This window comes from Solanum lycopersicum, chromosome 7 (assembly GCF_036512215.1).
Source record: "Solanum lycopersicum chromosome 7, SLM_r2.1".
NCBI lineage: Eukaryota > Viridiplantae > Streptophyta > Magnoliopsida > Solanales > Solanaceae > Solanum > Solanum lycopersicum.
In genome coordinates this window covers 63,416,392-63,436,952 of record NC_090806.1, presented here as the reverse complement: position 1 = coordinate 63,436,952, position 20,561 = coordinate 63,416,392, and the positions used below count along the sequence as shown (strand labels likewise).

At 29.5% G+C, this 20,561-nt stretch overlaps 2 protein-coding genes across 12 annotated transcripts; both read right to left on the bottom strand.

Moving 5' to 3' along the window:
- Nucleotides 1-251: 251 nt before the first annotated feature.
- LOC101248991 (septum-promoting GTP-binding protein 1) lies at nucleotides 252-2,699 on the bottom strand. Its single transcript, XM_004243789.5, has 6 exons — nucleotides 2,285-2,699; nucleotides 2,086-2,194; nucleotides 1,888-1,984; nucleotides 1,765-1,804; nucleotides 1,588-1,671; nucleotides 252-882 (listed from the first exon to the last, which is right to left on the bottom strand). Exons 1-6 carry the CDS (start codon nucleotides 2,594-2,596, stop codon nucleotides 718-720), a joined length of 807 nt encoding a protein of 268 aa, XP_004243837.1. The 5' UTR covers nucleotides 2,597-2,699; the 3' UTR covers nucleotides 252-717.
- Nucleotides 2,700-4,944: 2,245 nt separating this feature from the next.
- Nucleotides 4,945-10,537, bottom strand: LOC101252791 (glutamate receptor 3.2). Of its 11 annotated transcripts, none has more exons than XM_010325519.3 (8): nucleotides 10,341-10,537; nucleotides 9,640-9,723; nucleotides 9,220-9,541; nucleotides 7,137-8,473; nucleotides 6,666-6,943; nucleotides 6,379-6,410; nucleotides 5,869-6,278; nucleotides 4,945-5,658 (listed from the first exon to the last, which is right to left on the bottom strand). In XM_010325519.3, exons 3-8 carry the CDS (start codon nucleotides 9,527-9,529, stop codon nucleotides 5,200-5,202), a joined length of 2,826 nt encoding a protein of 941 aa, XP_010323821.1. In that variant the 5' UTR covers nucleotides 9,530-9,541; nucleotides 9,640-9,723; nucleotides 10,341-10,537; the 3' UTR covers nucleotides 4,945-5,199. The 11 variants fall into 11 exon arrangements, with proteins under 11 accessions (XP_010323821.1, XP_069143609.1, XP_010323819.1 ...); XM_069287508.1 differs by having other exon boundaries at nucleotides 9,220-9,544; nucleotides 10,341-10,358; XM_010325517.4 differs by lacking the exon at nucleotides 10,341-10,537 and adding an exon at nucleotides 9,997-10,325 and having other exon boundaries at nucleotides 9,220-9,544.
- Between the last annotated feature and the right edge of the window lie 10,024 nt (nucleotides 10,538-20,561).

Genomic DNA, 20,561 nt, shown 5'->3' with positions numbered 1-20,561 from the left:
TTTGTTCTACTCCTGTTTTTATTACATTTTAAGTCACGTCTGCATTTTGAATTGATCAATAAGATACATATTAATTCGACAGGTGGGGTTTGGAGAGAATTGTGTGTATGCAGCTTTAACCCCATACCTCGAGAATACAGAAACAGTGTTTTTGATAGTCCATCTCCGCTCAAGGAAAACATGTAAAAAATCAAGTGTGTAAAGCAAATACAATAATAAAGAAGTCATGCTGAAAACAGTGGAGAAGAGAATTGTAGCAACAAATAATATGATAATTGAAGTCAAAGACAGAATAAGTAACACAAATCAAAAAATAAGATACCAAGAGAATAATAATAATAAAAAAAAATAACAATACAAATAAGGGAACAAGATAGTGCTCGACTACCTATTAACCCAATCTTCATTTCTAGGGTTTTGTCCTCAACTTAATCTTCAATCTTCATATCTTTTTATTCAGAGTCATGTTCTCGATAAGCTACACATGTCAACTTAATCCTCAACCTCCGTATCTTTTTATTGAAGGTCATATTCTCGATATGTCGTAGATTTGCCATGTCTTGTTTAGTCATCTCTCTTGATACTTCTTCAGCTTACCTTTTATCTCTCCTTATACCCACGACCCATCATAGTCAATCTCACACCTAGTCACGGGGGTATTTGTGCATCTTCTCTTCTACAACCCGAATACTTCGCAAAGTCCAAGTTACAGGTTTACTAGAAGTCAATGATGGGTTCTCCAATGGTGAGATTACGTTCCATTGTCCATGGTAAATTGAATAACTTGGCTGTAATGAACTTGAATATCTTGTTCACATTTATGTTGTATGTTGCACTTGAGAAAAATAGGGTTGCATTCAGTGCTTTTGCATATGCTCTTGCCTGCTCAAAATCATATTGGAAACACTGTAAATATCAGTTTTCCTTTCATGACCCAACCAATTATGGTTGGTCCAACTTCAGAACAATTAAAGACAATACAGTAGTAAAAGTATCTCTATTTATGTACCCAATAAATACATGGTGGATTTAATTTGCTCAGACTATTAATTTTGATTCCTTTTCCATATAATTGAACCTTACTCTAATTAAAATTTTGAGCTTATGAGTTTTGAATGAAAAAAATAAAAATAAAATAGAAAAGGGTCAAAAATATCCTTAATCTATTCGAAATAGTTTATATTTATCCTTTTCAGTTAAAAAATATCATTCCCGTTAAACTATTAGGTCAAAAGTGTCTTTATTAACGGAAGTTGTTGAATGTCATGTGGATGCCATATTGCACAACAATAAGGTTTCTGTCACATAGACTAAAAGGAAAAGTGTCAAAAATACCCTTAAACTATCCGTAATGACTCATATTTACCATTAAATTATATTTCAGCTCAAAACTACCGCTTCCATCAAACTATTAGATCAAAAATGACTTCTTATTAATGAAAGTTGTTATATTTCATGTTTCTGGATCAAAAGTGTTCTTCTGATTAACGAAAATTGTTATATAGGAGTATCATGTTTCTAGTACGTACGTACGGCTTAAACTCATGACTTATAAATGAAGCGAAACTAAGAAGATGAGGATGATACCTGATTTGCAATGGTCCATTGCACATCTAATGGTAACTGCACAAAATCATCAAACTTTGTCCCAATCAATACTGGAATTGCCGTCTGAAAACCAACAAATTCAACTCAAATTAATTACTATACCATTGAAACATTTCATAATGAAGAAAGAAACAGAGAAGAAAACATGATTTTTACCTGATTCCATTGTCGTGCTTGTTGATACCAACTAATTACACTGTCAGTTTATCATCAAAACAATTTTTAGCACTTCCTGTGATGAAGAATTATTATAGATTTTTCATTCGAATAAATGTATACCTCTTCAGTGTACGTCGACTTGTGAGATCAAACATGAATAAAATTGCTACAGAGTCTTTACAAGCTGTTGAAATCTGAGTAGATGCGGAAACATCACCTGCATTGTTATCATACCAATCCAGAACACTTAAGTGAAATTGCACGTAATTATTGATTCAGAATTCAAAATTTATCAAACTTTTAACACATATAATATACCTTGAACTTCCCATAATGTATATGAGATTCTTGCCCCTTTAACACACAAAATTTTATCCATTTGATTTAACCCTGTTGTTGAAGTACTCTCCTTTCCTACATACTTTGTCTTTAATCAACATACATTAGTAACACGAACAAAAAAAGAAAGACTTTTGAAACTGACAGACAGACTAAAAAAGAAAAAAAAAAGACTAACCAAGAAACTTGTCTTGCCAATTTGGTTATCACCCAATAAACATATCTTCAAGGCAACCAAATCCTCCAATGTGGCGGAAACCGCCCTGCCAGATGGCGAGGGGGTCGCGGTGGTGGTGGTGTTGATGGAAGAGGAATGGTGGCGGTGTGACAATTTTCTATACTTAATGGACTTATAACCAATACAACAACCAACAATTTTGTTCCAAAATGACTTTACGTACTTTTGAAGTGATGCTACTCTGCAAATTATTTTCCTCTTTTTGTTCAGCTTGAACATTCTTCTGTAGCAAAGCAGTATACACTTCCTCATGATTTGTGTTTGTTTATGGTTTTTGAATTGAATTTTGAGAAATACCCTCAAAAGGAGCTTACACTAAGTTTAAGGACACCATGAAAATAGTGAAATAAAGAGACTTTTCACACACTCACATATTTTCTTTTTTGTCTATAAGTTATTTAATTAATTATTTTTATGGGGTTAAGGGAAAATTGGATAACGGTTACCAGCGTTACATAGAAGAGTTGACTGTTTTTTATATTTTGACATATTATATATAAACGTGTCTTTTAATTAGTCTCATATGATATACTTATACACACTTAAATTTGTATAAAATTAAACAAATAGTCAAATTAGTCCTACATGACATTGATAATTTTTGTCCGATGTAACCTCTTACGTATATTATGTCACGCAGAATATATGCGCGTTCCGAAGGTCATAAATATTAGCTTAAAAAATATATTTATTTTTGATGTATTTTTCCTTTTTTTTGTGTGTGTACGAACAGAAGGTCAGATTATGTCCTGGTCTATATCTTCTTTTTGGATCGATGAAATGGTAAATTAGTACTTATTGGAATGAGGGAAATGTTTGTGGATCTACGTTTTTTTTTCTTTTTCCCCATCGTTTGTGGATCTACTTGGTCACTGCAAAAAAAAAAAAAAAATTACCTGCATTTTCTATGAATTATGGGGATATATTTGTTTCATATTACAAAAATTACTTTGATTCATTTTTAGAGTTTTAAGTGAAACAAATTAAAATATTTAAAATTTATATGTTTGAAAATCATACGATGAACGAACATATCTTAATATATCGGTTGAAATCCATATAGTCTGATTCTTCCAAAGTGAAATGTGACAAATAAAAATGATCGAACAAAGTATCATTGATGTAGTTTAACAACGAATTATTTATTATCTTTTATAAAGTAACGATAATCGTATGTACTTAAACTTGAAGGAAGATCTCTAAAATTTATAACCCTTTTAATTTTTTATTTATAAAAAATACATATTCATGGTATTATTTGATATGCATACATAATATAATTGCATAAAAATAAGATAGATAATCTAGAGACCTCTCTCCAAGTTCGACCTCGAACTTGGTAACCAAGAAATCTTTCTCATGTGTACACATATTTCACCTACTCCTTAGGTTTGAGAGGATGATAAAATATGATTCTGTGTAAGATCTATATATTTTTTTTGAAAAAAATATTCAAAATATAGTTAAACATAAGGTTTTAAAAATTCTAATTAAATACATGTCTGCATATAATATAATTTGATTCTCCTTGTGTCCACTTACGAAACCTAACGAAGAGACATTAAACTAATTTTATATTAATTAATCTATTGAAGATAAATTAGTTGGGTTTGAAATTGTCTGGCAATTTGACATTACATAATCTAACAGGTTTAGATAAGAAAAGAAAAAATTAATTTTAAAAATTGCATGTGAGTGGAATTGATTCGTTAAAACATCTTTATATATATATATTCATCTCCCTTTTTTTTGTATACATATTTTGTTTAGTGCTTGTCATTTCTCTTTATTCTTTATGCCCATAATTCACTAATGAGGAATTTTATTATTATGATTCTAATGATGTACCATGTGCGTGCACACATGTTTATGTTTCGTGGGAAGCTCTACTTTTTAATATATAGTATTTAATTATAAAATTGAAAAATAATGCAAGGTCTTTTATATTTTAGTTTGAGGTATTTTTATTTGATTTTATACTTATACTAAATAAAATTGATTGAACGTTGAAAAGAAACTAATAAATAAAATTTTCTAGTTTATTATATTGACCTACTTCTATTTATTAGTATGTCTTTTGAAAATCAAAATATTATTTGTCTACTACAAAGATGGAGTGCTATAAGGGTAAAATTGAAAAGACATATTTATTTTTATACAATTTTTAAAAAAATTAAGATGACATTAAAATTTTGGGACGAAGAGAGTATTAGTTTAGGCTTAAAAAGTGGATTTTTGACATTTCTCCCAAAAAAAATCTAGAAACTCTTCTTTTGCCTCGTTTAAACTTAAAAAAAGATAGATAAGATGAGTTGCTCATATGATAAGTATCCTCCACCTCTAACCTTAAGATCGTTGATTTCTAGTCATGAAAGTCTGTATTACTAGAGGTCTGAGGCTTGAGTCCTCGAGCCGCCTTTGTTTTGGGAGCTCTTATAACATATAGAGGTTCATGATTAACTTGATCTAATTAATGGTTCAAACACACGTACTTCACCAATATTATGTTAGAACTTAAATCAAATAACTGAACAAATTGGGTATCATATCTAATAGTATTAACTGAACATGAGACAAACTTACTGGAAAAACAAGCAAAGTTGATCTAAATTTTAACAATTACTATCATTATATGACAATTAAGTACAAATGTTAACCATTTTTTTTCCATCTATCTTCTCTCCTACTAGTATACAAATACATTTTTTCCCCTTCTAACGTACCTAGCCTTCTGTGTGTGAAAAATTGAAAATGAAGGTTATTCGATGAGGAATTACGTATGCATCATTTACATATTAACCATAGGTACATTGCACTGAGCAAGAAACAAGCAAGCCAACGAATGAATCGTTGATTCAAACAGGCGAGCTTGGTTGTGCATCTGAGCTCTGACCTTGATGTTTCTTGCTGTCAATACTCTTCCTCTTGAGTATATCCTTAATTTCACTTTCTCTTCTGTCAACAAAGGTCATCAAGTCCCTAAAGCTCACAGAGCGTAGTGTACGCCTACTAGGACGTACAGATTCAGGTTCACTGATCTCCTGGTCTTCTGGCTCGGGGTCATACCTCCGGAATTGACAGTATACCCTGTAGAAAAACGCGACAAGAGCAAGAAAACAAGCAACAGCACATATGAGAAATAGGCCCCAGAAGCTTTTGAGTGAAAGTTGAGAATCATCAGCTTGGTTGCTTTGTGAAGAGCAAACTTTTTTAGATAGCCATTTGTCATGGATCCTTTGGAGTTCGCCGTTTTCTGACAGTTGAAGGATTGCAGTTGATAAATCAACAGCCAGAGGAGAGTCCCTTTGAAATGCCTGATCATGGATAGTGAAGATCAGCTCGAAATAGATTGTTTGTGCATATACAACTACAACGATATCAACAAGCCTAGTGTAATCCCACAAGTGGGGTCTGGGGAGGGTAGAGTGTACACAGACCTTACCCCTACCTTGGAAGGCAGAGAGGCTGTTTTCGATAGGCAACTTGATGTCTGTTGAGTGATGCTAAGGAAAAGATTAACTTACAAAGCCCCATCCGCCTTTCGTGAACTCCTGTCCTACTGTCCTGAATACGCAATTGCTGTTGGATAAGAAGAGCTCAACATAAGGAAGCTCGTCCACAATGCCAGCAACGCCACCACCTTGTGGACCTTTCTCCAGGGCACTGGTATATTCATCTTCTGTTTTCAATATACGGAGTCGTGATTCTAAAACACCTAGCTCTTCAATGAGGTAGCTATAGGCAAATGAGCCATCCTGAACTCCAATTGGATCAGAACTAGCAATTAAACTGTCGATTCCTTGAATTCCTGATGACAGCTGCCTCACTGTCAGGATAGATGTCAAGCTAGCTGTATAGCTCGAATTGATGATTAGAACCACAAAGAGCCAAAAGATCAGCACTAAGCGTCCCAAGGTGCTCATTGTGTTTTCTCCTATTAGATCACACAAGGAACAGTGTCAGCTATGTTAGGACAAGCTTTCAGTCACAATATGGAAGATCTCAAAAAAACAAATCGAAGAGGATGTACTCACTGTGTGCGAAAAACATTGTTGAGAAACTAAACCTGAAAGAGAAAACCGAATCTTAGCACCAGTGTCAACTGTGTTGTGATTGAATGCAAATGTTCTTAATAATAAATATCTCTATTTATCTCCAAAGCTGTTTCTTTAGACTTATAATTCAAATACATGAATTCACGATGCAACAAGAAGTTGTTCCACATGAAGGCACTTCCTTCGAGAACATTCAGTGAAGCAAAATTTCACATAAAGTATGCATTTGATTCTACAACAAGAGGTTATAAGATTGAGTTACTAACCAAAAAACTGTAACAAGTTGTTGCCTTGGCGAACCACGGAATTCAGGATTATGTCGATGCTCAAGAATCCAAACGACAGTTCCAACGAAGAGAAAGAATACCCCAGTTACGCACCACATTTGGAGAGTAAATGGCTGAAGGAAAGCCCATGCACTGGATTTCAGCTCTTTGATAGGAGCAACTACGACGAGTCCAGACTCCATGTAAGGTTGTGTGAAGTCCACAATCCTTGTGCGGTTTGTAGTAATCGTGACATCTCCAACAGCTGCATCATATTTCTAAGATGCAAAATGTATCCTTATATAAGTAATCATAAAAAATGTTTCAGCATCACATTCAAAATTTATTAGTATTCCTATTGTGGTAACTAGTAAACAAACGTAAATTAAAGAAATATTAAGTTAGTCTGATCAAATTATATCATCATAATTAGTCAATGCAGAAAAGTGGATAACACAATCAAGAACTCACATTTGCGACGACGTCATTCACCAAATTTTTGAAAGAGGGGTTTCTCTGGCCATCTCCATACAGAATATAGACATGAGGAACGGCGTAAGGCAACAAATCTATGGCAGCCTCAAAAACATCAATGCAATATCCTTTTACCCCAGAAGGTCCTTTATCTTTATGCACAAACTCTTTAAAAGTAACACGGTAAGGCACGACAATTCTTAGAGGCTTTCCATTATGTGGGAACACCCATCCTCGAGGTTGAGTTACCATTTCTCCCGGCCATATGACATTGTATAGATGTTGGGTACTGGTTGAAGTGTTTGGAGGTTTTGAGTATAAAATCTCTGGAGGTACAACTGATAGACTAGAATAGTTTGACCAATAACCTACGGTGCGTGATCCTGTTCCACCAATGTTAAGAACATCATATGCTGGACGACCCAAATTTTTCTCAGAATCAAACTGAATCTGGCCACTTAGACCTGTGAAGTTCATGCCAATGAGTGTCTGGAATAATTTCTGTCCTTGGTCAAAAACTTGCATGGATGACAAATGCAGAGCACTCCCATTTGTATCACGTAGCCTGGGGTCATCAGAGAAGGTAATCTTTCCACCATTTTTGAAGTAAAGGTCGAGAGCTCGGGCAAGTAGCCAAATGGTATCATAAGCATAGAGTGCGTAAGAATTAAAACTTGAAGTTTCAACATTCTTAAAGTTTTTCCATCGCGATGCAAACTTCTTTTTCTGATCAGAATCAGCGGTGTGATGTCGAAGTGCTACAACACCCTGAATAAGATCCATAGTTTCTGGATTAACTGAATCAGAAGAATCCAAAAACGATGGAAGCCAATCAGTAGTGATCCAAACATAGCCACCAACCATCATTCCCAAATTCTTTGCCTTTGAAAAGATTGATAGCCCAGTATCAGGATTTACATGAACAACAAATACTCGTGCCTCCATAAGGTTCACACTGACTAACAAATCATCAATCTCACTACTATTTGCTTCAGGAGAAAAGGCTGCTTTGTAAGTGAGCTTAGCACGCTTCTTTGCGAGAGCATCACCCAACACAGATATCCCATTTCTACCATTATCATCATCAACAAATATGGCTATAACCTCTTTCCATCCAAAATAATCAACCACATCAGCTATAGCATGCATTTGGAAGTGATCATTTGGAACAGTTCTAAGAAAATACGAGTACTGCAGAGAGGATAGAGTAGGGTCCGTGGCAAAAGACAGAAGAGGGACCTGAAGTTCATTCATAACATGGGAAATCACATGTGCTATTCCCGAGGATTGTGGACCGATTGCAGCAATTACTTCTTTCTCCATCAGCTGCAAAGCTACAAGGCAAGGATGCCTGTAAAATACAAGCAAGGGCAAAGAAAAAAAGAAAGAAATAGGCATTGCTACTAGTAAATAGTAGTACTAATTTAAATGTGACAGGAAGGTTCGCCTTAGTTGAGCTTTTAAACAAGATCTCTTGTCTGTGAAACACTAGTGCTACAAGACATTGAACTATTTGTGAATTCAAAAACAGGCCATGAACTAAAATTTGCTTCTTTATTTCTTTCGCTACCAGTCTAAACTCTAGCACGTCCCATTGAGTTTTCATATTAAGCTACAGCACACAGAAATTCAGACCTCACTTGTGGGATTACACTAGATATGTTGCTGTTGTTGCATACAGAAATTCTGATTAAATGAGCATGTCTTCATCTAAACTTAATGAATGCATATCAAATCAATCAACTACACCTCAATCACAATTTAATTTCGGTAGACTATATAACTACTTTGTAGCCATTCCACTGCATTCACATTCATTCTTCCAGTACAACTTAATTGAATGTATAGGACACCAAATTATAGACAGCGAGAACAGGGTATAAGATGACGTAAAGATATGACACCTGGACTTAAGGATTGCTCTAGTCCATATAAGCATATCAAAAGTTTCATAAAAGCAGACCATCAATTCATTCCCCAACCGACTCTAGCGCACACTTAACAGTGCCCAAACTACTGAGAATGAAGTATAGTACTTACACTTGATAATTTTCTTATAGTAGAGGAGAAAAGTGTTTACCATCAACAGTGCCGACAAATCCACTGCAATTTGTATCCTGAAAAATGAGGTTCAACTTGGTTCCTCTGAGAATGCTATAATCTGAGTTAACATCATTTATAGCAGCTACAAGAGCTGGCTCAGCTGACCTTCCAATAACAGAATTAGCAGTAAACAAAGCTCCAACATTCACCACCTTAGGCCTAGAAAAGGAAGATAAAGGAGCAGTTGCATTTGTTGTGTTATTCCCAGTCCCTCCAAGTACAGCCAAAGGCACCCATATCCATGAAACCAACAACAGAAACACTCTCTTCCTCAAATAAGCCTCCATCCCAAAAACTGCCTACTTCACACAAAGACGGATCCAAAATTTTGAGTTTACGAGTTTTGAATTCTATATAAATAAATAATTTACAGACATTCAACAAATTTCTTTCTTACCACAAAACCGTAGCTAAAACTCTAGCTCCGCCTCCATCTCTTCAAAACATCAATTTACATCACCAATATTTCTTCCAGAAACTTCTGGTAATCACCAAAACACAAGACATACAAGTCAGAGCCCAACATTTCAAGGTTTTCAATAAGGGGTTCTAAAAATACCATCTTTTTAGTTTTTATCAAGAAAATGGAATGTGTGCCCCACATCAAATTATACAGAAGACCCATGATGACAATTCATAAACATTTAAAAACAAACCAAACAAGAAGAAATCAGAGATGACCCAAGAAAGAGTCAAAATAGGAAACTTCCTTACTGAAAAACTACATAGAAGGAAAAAAAAATGAATTTTGTACCTCAAAAATACCCAACTTGCAAAAAATAGGACAAGATTTTTTTGAGTATCTTGTACAATCCCACTAAAAAAATAGAATCTTTTGTAGATGGATACATGATTGCCACATGTATTAATAAACTAATTATATATAATTAAAGAAGAACAAGTTGGATAAAATATGCCCATTTTTTCTTGATTAAGAGTGGTACAGAGATGATAGAGAATCTTGGTTGTTAGTGGCTGGTGATATTAACAAACTTAAATTTTACATAGCTACAATAAGTATGTGTTAAATTCAAAATCATAACTCAATATAAACAATATGAAAATACACAAAAAATTAAATTTGACTGCATTACTTACACTTCACAGTACAAACTCAAATAAATAAGTAGCATGACCACTCAATTTAAATAACACACATGACTCTTTGTTTGTGTGTGGACAAAGTAACAATCACAGAAGTAACAGGACAAATTCTGTAGCTAAACAAAAATACTTTTTGTTAAGTTTATTTAGCAATAAATTATCGAATATTTGACAATAGAGTAATCATAGTTAAATTTTAATCTATTCTTTCGGTCTCAATTTATATAACGATGTACTTTAGATTACGTCATGTAAATTGAAACTGTATCACGTAAATTGAGATCGGAGGTATATTTTATTGGTGTGCATGTATGATATGAAAGTGAAAGAGCATATTATTATTAGAAAAAGAGATCCTAATGAGAACAGTCTTGAAAGGTGAGGAAAGAATGATACTTTTCCTAGTTGTATAAATTTTCATATTAACTTTACAGCAACTGATTCTTCTGATTACTTTGTCTAAGAATTGAGTTGAGTGTGCATCCAAATGTACGGCATCAGAGGCGGAGTCAAAATTAAGAGTTTAGGCTTTTAAATTTTCTTTAAAATCATTAATTAATTATGTTAGAGGTTTACTAGTTAATATACATATGTATTTTAATTAATTCTCTAGTACAGATACAAAATCTACGAAAAAGCCATTGGATTTGTTCGAATCCATGAAAACCAGCCCCGCCTCCGGATGGTACAAGTGTTTCCACGTCATCAGATGAGTAGGATAAGAGCAACCTGTATCAGACATCAGGTGGGACCTACTAGTCAGAATTTTATGAAACACGTTGATTTTTTTTTTATGTATTAAACATGTCATTTAAGATTAATTAACCTTGCTAGCTTAGAAAAGGCTATAGATGGAAAAATCTTTAGGGAATCTAGCTAGATAGTACGTGCTTGCAGACTTTGCCATTACCGACATGAATTGTGGTACAATGGTAGTACTATTTGTACCTTCAATTAGAGATTTTGAGTTCGAGTTTAAGTTTTAGATATGAAAAATATTATATTGGAAACAATATCTTTAAATGAATTTTGCAGTGCTCCAATATAATGAATAAAAAAATATGAATATGTCATTATACTCTAATAATATAACAATAAGAATGAATTATGACAAAATAGTAATTATAAACGACTAAAAAATAAGGAATTTATTTTTAAATAAACGTTATGTAAAGTGAAGAAAGAATAAGAATTTTTGAAAGGAGGGGTGTGGTGACCTATATGGACCGTATCCTAAAAATATCGAATTATTATATTAAGAATAATTATTTTTATATTAATGTTCAATCAAATGTATTTATCTATCGTTGTCGTATATGAGTTTGGCCTAAATTAGTGTAGTCTTTTTCTGATTAAGATATAAAAGTCAACTGCGTATTAACTCGTTTAATAATATAATAATAAATAAGTCTGCCGCCTTTGTTTGGCCATTAAAATTATTTACTTTTTTTTTGGATTTCTTTTATTTTATTTAGAAATTCGTGTTTGACTTTTAAATTTCAAGTACAATTTTAAAACATTAAATCTTATATTCACTTTTGCTACATTTTTCTTTTTAAATTTAACCCCTGATTTTATTTTATTTTTATAAAAGTATTTCGTTTAAAAAATGCTTCATATTTTTTTAAAAGAAAAATGTGTTCAAACAATTAAGTATTATTTGCAAAAATGACAATAAAACACTAATTCTATCTACTCTTTCCTCTCATTTAGACACATATACTCTTGATTTAAAAATGTATAATCACCATAAAATAATTGTTCATAGAATGTAAAAATAAAAAATACATTGAAGAATAGCTAATCATTGTTGTTGTTATTTATTTTTTATATCCATCGATTTTTGTAGCTAATTGTAATCTGATGAATTGTAGTAGTTGATAATTGTGTTATTCATAGTTTTTATCTTAATGTCATATTATGATTTTTGTATAATATATTATCTATAGCTAGTTCATTATGAAAATAATAATTTTATATTAAACTTATGAAATGGTCTTTAAAAGTTATAAATATAAATTATGTTTTATGTTTTTTAATTATAAAAAAGTGAATGTACTCTTAAAGACTGATATATACATGTTAAACCTGCAATTCAAACTTTATCCAAATCTATTTATAAAAAAATATTTAAAAATTTATTAACCAAATATACCAAAAGATATTATATACTTCCTCTGTTCCGAATTGTCTGTCATATTGCGCTTATCGAAAGTCAATTTAATTAATTTTTAAAGATAAATACATTAATTTAATATTTTAAACAAAAAAATTAGATATTTTAAAACTATATAAAAAGTAATATAAATTACAATTTTTTACATATTAATATGATAAAAAATACATCTTAAAATATTAGCTAAAATTTTTATAATTTAATTCTAAAAATTAAAATCATAAAAAAAAAAAAAAACGAAAGAAGGGAGTATAAGTTTAAAACGCCGTACAAGCTTAAATTGGGTTTTGTCCGGGAGGAACTTGATGGTGGAAAATAAGTGAATTTAATTGGTTGGCCACTATAAATGGTCTCCCATTATTAAAATATAAGAAAAAATGACTTTAAAATTTTGAATATTATTATTCATCATTATTAAAAGTTGGGAGTAATAATAGTACTTTCAATTTTTTAATATAATTTTAATTTTGAAATTTAATATTTTATGTTTTTGGCAATGCATAATCGACATTCAATTTCTGAAGTTTTCAAAAATAGTTTATATATTGAGAAACTCTCGAGTAAATGTTCATTATTGATTAGGAAAATTTTCCTTTTCAGAAATTTACTTTCTAGATTTATTTACTTTTTTTCGATTTATTTTATAATGTATTATATGATCGAACGCACATACGTATTTTATATTTATTTATTTACTTTTATCCTTCACTAAAAAAATGATAAAAATAAGAGATAAGTTTCTTTTCCCGTATATACTTAAATATATTTCTACTTTCGAGTGATTAAATAGGGCAATTATCCTCCTTACTAATTCTTACATCCGCTAGATTTTCTATTAAAATATACAAGTGTCAAATTATGTGTTTCTAATTTTTATTAGAAGTACTTGTTAAATCTTAAGCAATCATTTTTGCAATCAAGTATTTTTTTGCAACAATTTTAATTCTCCAAAGCACTATTTTCATAACAAGGATTAGACTTTCTAGTAATATTTGGTGTCTCAATTATTTTCCACATAAGCAAACTCTATTTTTGGCGGGAGATATAACACTTTCTATTAAAAAAAATTTGGCACTCAACTACTTTGAGTTGACATTTAAGAATTTTAAAATATGTTTACACGAAGACTATTATATTTTATTTGGATATATTATATAATATAAGATTGATTATATTTTTTCAATGTGAATAACAACATCAACACATTTAATAAGAGTTTGCCAAGATGCATGGACAAATTAAGTATTCTAGGAAGCACGTAGGCACGATTTTGTTCGTTCACTAGACCTGTCTCTCACGTTAAGACGCTAAATAATCAATAATGTACTTCACCTAATTTAAATTTATATATATGAAAATATTTTTTTAGGGGTAAATAAATTCATTTTACTTATATATTAAATTTGAATGACAAAATACTTTATTTACTCTTTATGATTTGTTTATGGCAGAAAATAGCAAAAGAAAAGTATAATTAGAAAATCTTTTGTTTGCTCAAAATCGTTAACTAAAATCGAAAAATTCAATTAGAAAAGAAAAGAAAATTTTTGGATATTAAAATTTCGTTACCGAAGAACACTTTTGAATTGCTAAATGACATGATTCTAGATACTACAAAATGTAGATTATTTCATCATTCACTATAAATAATGAAATATCTAATTTTCTGAAATATCTACAAGAAATTTTTTAGTAACATTATCTTTTATTTTAGAATCTCTAGATAATTTTAGAAGATACTTATCTGAACGAGTATATTACATTATTTTAGAACCTTGACTAGAAACTAAGATATTTATTCTTTAAAAAAAATATTTTAGATATTTATTTATGACCATTGGTTGGTACGTACTTGGTAGACATAATTAGATTGCAGTCGATTTAATGTTCTATGTATAATTTAAAATTTTGTACCTGCCAGATTGTACTATATTATAATAATTCATGTATCAGCCAATTTCCACGTTTAAATAACTCTGAAGAATTATTACTCCTACCCATTGAAGAAGAAACAAAATAAACAAGAAAAATTATTTATTAGCTAGGTAGATTGATTTTAAAAATACACAATTCATTCTATTATTAAAATTTTAATAAGGATGACTTTTTGACTACGAATCTTGATTTGAATTATTTTATTATTTATATGAAATAAATAAAAACTTTGCTAATTTTTTTTTTTATAACACACTCTCTCTGTCCAATAATAGTTGTCTACTATTGACTTGTGACACCTTTTAAGAACTATAAATAAAAAGGTAATTTTATTGTATCACCCTTGAAATCATATTATATCATATTTTACTAAAAATGGGAAGCTCCATAGTTGAAAGTTGAATTACAAAAATATCCCTAATCATGTTTAAAATAACCACTTTGTCCTGATCATTTAACTAACATATCAAACTTTTCCTATTACAACATTTATATCTTTTGTCTTTTAAACTTCAACCAGTTATATAATCTATACTCTTTTCATATTCTTTGCACTTTATAAAGTTACCATCCTGTCAAATTTCTTTATCATTTTATTCTAACTCCTATTCTGTTAGGCTACACAAAAAAAACTATTATTATCGCCCTCTTGTTTGTTGAGTTTACCCTAGCATAAGGTAATACTATTTTTTTTTCCTTTGAACAAGTTCAATTTCTGTTTACTACTTAAATTTGGCTTGGGTTTATGAAATAATGTGTATAGATAATATTTTTTATTTTATTTATTTCACACACTCCGTATTTTTAGTTTGCTCCAAAAAGTATCACTTTGGGAGTAGCTATTGAACCAAATTCATAAGTATGGAGTATATATTTCATGAGTTTGATTTTAAATCTAACTTTATTGGTTTCATTTAGTGTCATTTTTGTATGCTTTTGTGGCCACTCAATTCTTATTTAGTATGTATATTTATTTTTAAAAGTTGCTATCTTCGTGAAGAAATAGAATAACTCCCAAGCATGTATCTCATTTTGTTACATGACAGATAAATAATATTACATTACAAATATATGTTACATCGAATCTACTTTTTTCAACTAAAAGATTGTTCAATTGCTAAATAGAGTATTACATACTTCATTTTAGGAAGTCTATATTAAAATATTAGGATGAAACACGTGTCCAGAAATTAATTATACAAAAATTGAGAAGAATCTAAGTCAGAAGTTGAATTACAAAAATATCTCTTGACTATTAATTTATTATCTTGAAATTATTTAAAATAATTTTTTTATTAATATTTATTTTGGAATTCATGAATTTTGACTCTTCGTATTATGATAATAACACCACTATGTCTAACTAGACTTACAATCCAGTACTCATTATCAAATTGAAAGTTATTATTAACAAGAAAACAAAAAAAAATCACAATCTTTACAACTTTCACGTACTACTAGAGATAATTTTTCGTATTGATAGTTGCTACAAAATTCTTAATAACTAGTCATAATGAGTTTTCATTACACATTTAATATATACATTTTTTTACATATTTTATCCTTAGATTTTTACTCATACACTACATTTAAATGTATAAATTATTTAATTAATTAAATAATAAATAGTAAATAAAAAATCATCATATTAATACACATAAATTTTATTATCAATAATTTTTCATTGTAAATATATGTAACTCCCTGATTATATTTGTTATGGTTTTTACTCCTATCTCTCACCATAATCTCAAATGGATTAATTTCATATTCATGACAACTCTTTGTGTTTCTCAATACTATCATATCAATAGTGACATTTGACACAATAATGTACACACCTAAATCAATTGCAATAAAAGAAAAAAAGAAAAATATTTATACTCTCTTATCTCTTCTCTCGCCTCTTTTTATTTGTTTAGTTTATTATTTATGTTTTCTGTTTGTTGTTATTGTAAAATTTTTATAATGTTGTGTTGTTATTATTATTGAGAATTTACCATGATTTGTTGCTATATATACATTAGCCTAGCATGTGGTATTTTAGTATCCTCATTTGAATATTGAATTTGTGCAATAGTTATTTATTTTTATTTTATTCACTTTTAATCAATTTAGTAATCAAATATATATTCTTTTCTTAGAAAGATATATGTAGTTCCTATCTGAAAATGATGATTTTTTTTAGTAAATTACATAGATTCAAAGGGGATAAAATATGCAATTTGCAATAAAAATTTATATGAAATATTTTGAAATAAAATGCAATGTTTTGAAAACTGTAATAAGAAATTGACTATAATTAATGATAAGAGAAAATTAAAAATTAAGTATAAAATTATCAATAAATTTCATGAAGTAAACAAATATTGTTGAACATCTATTTTAATATAGTGGATAACAGCGTCACAAGTATAGTTGGACTGAGGGAGTAACCACAATCTCTATAAATAGAGGCTAACAATCAAGGGTGAAATTCGAGTAAAGTATGCGGATTCAAATGAATCGAATATTTTGGTTCAAATCTTGTATTAGTCTTTAAGCAATTTATTGAGTATTTGAAAATGTATAAATTATTAATTTAAATCAAATAACATTATGAAAATTAGAATTTAACCCACATATTTTAAGTTTCATGTCAATGAACCGTTTTCCCTGGTTAATAAAGTACATTTTTAAGACTCACATGGTTTCAATATGAAATTACAATCTATCACTCTTTAGTTATTAAGGGGCAATTTGGTTACTGGTTAGAGTTATGTAGGTATTAGCTATGCAAATTTAGTTATATAGGTATTAGTTATGCAGGTATTAGCTATGGAGGGTTTAGTTATGCAGATATTAGCTTTGCAAATATTAGTTATGCAGGTATTAGTTATGCAAATTAAGTTATGTTGGGTTTAATTATGCGGGTATAAGTTGTCTGGATATTAGTTATGTAGATATTATTTAGTTACGTAGAGATTACAATACATGAATTATTAACTATTGAATATAAACTTGTTGTAAATTATTAATATATATTATTTACAAAATGATAATGCATGCTAATAAAATGTGAAATATATTGAGTAATATATAATGTTAATATTTGATTAGCATATGTACTGTTAAAAAATGTACAATCAATTTTTAATATTAAAAAAATATTTATCTTTGCTAATCAATCAAAGTGATAAGTATATAAAAAGAAATGAAAATAATCTATATATAATAAGAAATAAAAACAACACATGTTGATAGGAAACAATAAAGTTTCCAATTAAAAAATAAAAATTAAAAGAAATAAAAATGGTCTAAATATAAAAAAAAAATAAAAACAAAAACAACAAACCTATATATAGGTTAAAAATAAAGTTTCCAATTAAAAACAATAAAATAAATTAATAGGGTAAATATGTAATTTATCACTTTCATACATGTATAACTAATACTCACATAACTTATTTCACCTTCTACCCTGCATAACTTTATACATAAATTGCCTCATAAGTTATGTTGGTATTAATTATGTAGGATTACAAAAATGCAACCAAACATAGTATAAGTCATGTTGACTTTTCAACCTGATAAAAAACTTTTACCAAACATTGTAAAACTAATACAATGTTTATACATGAATAAAACACCCTTTTATACCTTAACCAAACCGCTCCTAAGTACATTAATTCCTTAAAAAGTAACACAAAGTGGATACATTAATTGAAGATTGAATATATTAAAGAGTATCTCGAATACATTATAACATTAACTGGTTATACAATATGTAACTCAAATACATTAAAAATTAGCTCGGACCCATAATATGTAGCTTGAATACATTATAAAATAAATTAAATACATAATATGTAGTTCAGATACATTAAATGACTCGAATGCATTAAAGAAAAAAGAGATCTCGAACGTTTTTAAAAATAAAAAGAGATAGATATTAAAAATATGAGAAACGTAAGACGGTATTTCAATATTTTTCCAATTCATAAACTCGAGAGCAATATGTTTTCTCAAGAATGTCGGTATATACATATAATTAGTCTCTTGATTTTAGCTAACACTAATAAATGAAGATTAATAGTTTTTTTTTTTTGGTTAATCTCTCTCTTTTTTTTTTCTTTATGCTCCTTGAACAAATTTTTAAAAAATATTTTTCTCTTGCTGTTTATCAATAAATAGAGAAGAAAAAAAAGGAATATAACGTTCTTATAATAAGCTAGGTACTAAAAGTCACACAAGATAACGCAGTAACATCATCATATTTGGATATATATATATATATATATAAAATTTATTATTATCATTATTATTATAATAATAATAATTATTATTATGATTATGATTATTAGCAGCCAAGTTGAGTTTTATTCTCTCCTACTACATTATTATGATGACAACGAAATATTAGTAGTTGGATTACTTATTTGTCCTGGTGAACTTTTAGTTTTTTCTAAATGTATTTATTTAATTAGGAGTATTTAGTACTCCCTCACTCTACTTTTTCTCCTTAACTATACTAAAGATAAGTACTGTTATATTACTTGTTTTGTTCAAGATATTTAAAGATAATTTATCACTTACTTCTCAATTTATTTTTATTATTAATTATAGTTACTTTTCAAAACACTGAATTAATTATATTCAAAAGGAATTGTAATCTATTTATGACTCTTTTAAAGGTTTGGAGTGTGTTAAATCAAATATATACTACTAAACAAATAAAAAATAAATGGAGCAAGTATCTTCGAGAATCTGTCTTTATCCATATCTATTTGTCTATATATAACTTGACGCACTAGTTAATTAAAAAACAAAAGAACAATAAAATGATGAGTGTATTATAACTCCCTTAATTATTATATCTAAGTCATTTCATCCATTGGGATGAATAGTACTTATTATTTAATAAATAAAAGTAAATATATATTTATACGCAATAAATCATCTATATATTGTCTTTAATTTTATATTGAATAAATATCTTTTTTTTAAAATATAATAAATAAGTAAAAGTAAATTGATCAGAGTGATAATTTGTTTCACCTAACAGCCCTTTTGATGAATTATTGGAAATGCATATGATATAAATATTGGTAGGTGAAATAGATTAGAATGTGCCTACTAGCTTGTTGGGATCAGTTGTGAATGCATTAATTACTACAATCGTATGTAAACGAGTTGACCAAAAGTAAGACATTTAAAATTACACATGCCTAGGTACTCTCCCCGTTTCATATTAATTGATCATTTATTTTATACACATGATACATATTAAAAATCTTATATGCTATAGTGATAATAGTCTAACAAACTTTAATTAAGCTAATTCAAGATAATTAATTATTCTCTGATTGTAATTACTTGTTCACTTTTAATTGAGTTACCTACTAAGAAACAATTATTGACATAGTGAGTTGATCATTTTATTTCTATTAATTATGAAGTCGATGAATTAAAAATTTAATATTTCCAAAAAGTTCTATCGTATTCAAAGTAATTAATTGAGGGTCTAATAGAGAAAAAAATTGTCATTTCTTGATTTGTCAAAATATGTTAAAGAATAACAAAAGTTCCACATCAATGGTTAATGAGATGAGTGGATTCCTTGTAAGGTTTGGACAATTCTCCTCCCCACGCATCAAATGCTAAGCACTGGGCGTGAGATGGGGTGTTAAAGAATGACAAAAGTCCCACATCGGTGGTTAATGAGATGGGTGGACTCCTTATAAGGCTTGGACAATCCTCCTCTCTTTGAGTTAGCTTTTGAGGTGTGAGATAGACCTAAGACCTAATTTCACAAAATAGACAAATAATTAGGATCAATCATACAAGGAAAAGTGAATGTTTTTAAATATTAAAATACTATGTATTAGCTATGACGCGAGGAAGGAGGGGCAGACTTTAGGTTGACAGAAGTACAAATAATGCATTAGGTGAATCTCACTGGTAAAAATGAAGACACGATACAAGTTCACATTATACCAACACTTTTAGAAGTGTTTGATAGCATAAGAACAAATTTTTTAAGCTTATTGGGCAGAATCAGACAATACGTACCATGAGCTTAGGTTGTGACAAATATGGTATCAAACTTGACACTCTCTACTAAA

What these genes read in the sequence shown, in the direction of transcription:
- LOC101252791 (XM_010325519.3), bottom strand. Translation starts at nt 9,529, where the DNA reads ATGGAGGCTTATTTGAGGAAGAGAGTGTTTCTGTTGTTGGTTTCATGG. An exon ending in TGAATGACGTCGTCGCAAAT is followed by an intron (nt 6,944 to 7,136) that starts GTGAGTTCTTGA and finishes TTTGCATCTTAG; the next exon opens with AAATATGATGCAGCTGTTGG. An exon ending in AACAATGTTTTTCGCACACA is followed by an intron (nt 6,279 to 6,378) that starts GTGAGTACATCC and finishes GTGATCTAATAG; the next exon opens with GAGAAAACACAATGAGCACC.
- LOC101248991 (XM_004243789.5), bottom strand. Translation starts at nt 2,596, where the DNA reads ATGAGGAAGTGTATACTGCTTTGCTACAGAAGAATGTTCAAGCTGAAC. An exon ending in TTGGCAAGACAAGTTTCTTG is followed by an intron (nt 2,195 to 2,284) that starts GTTAGTCTTTTT and finishes TGTTGATTAAAG; the next exon opens with ACAAAGTATGTAGGAAAGGA. An exon ending in AGTCGACGTACACTGAAGAG is followed by an intron (nt 1,805 to 1,887) that starts GTATACATTTAT and finishes ATAAACTGACAG; the next exon opens with TGTAATTAGTTGGTATCAAC.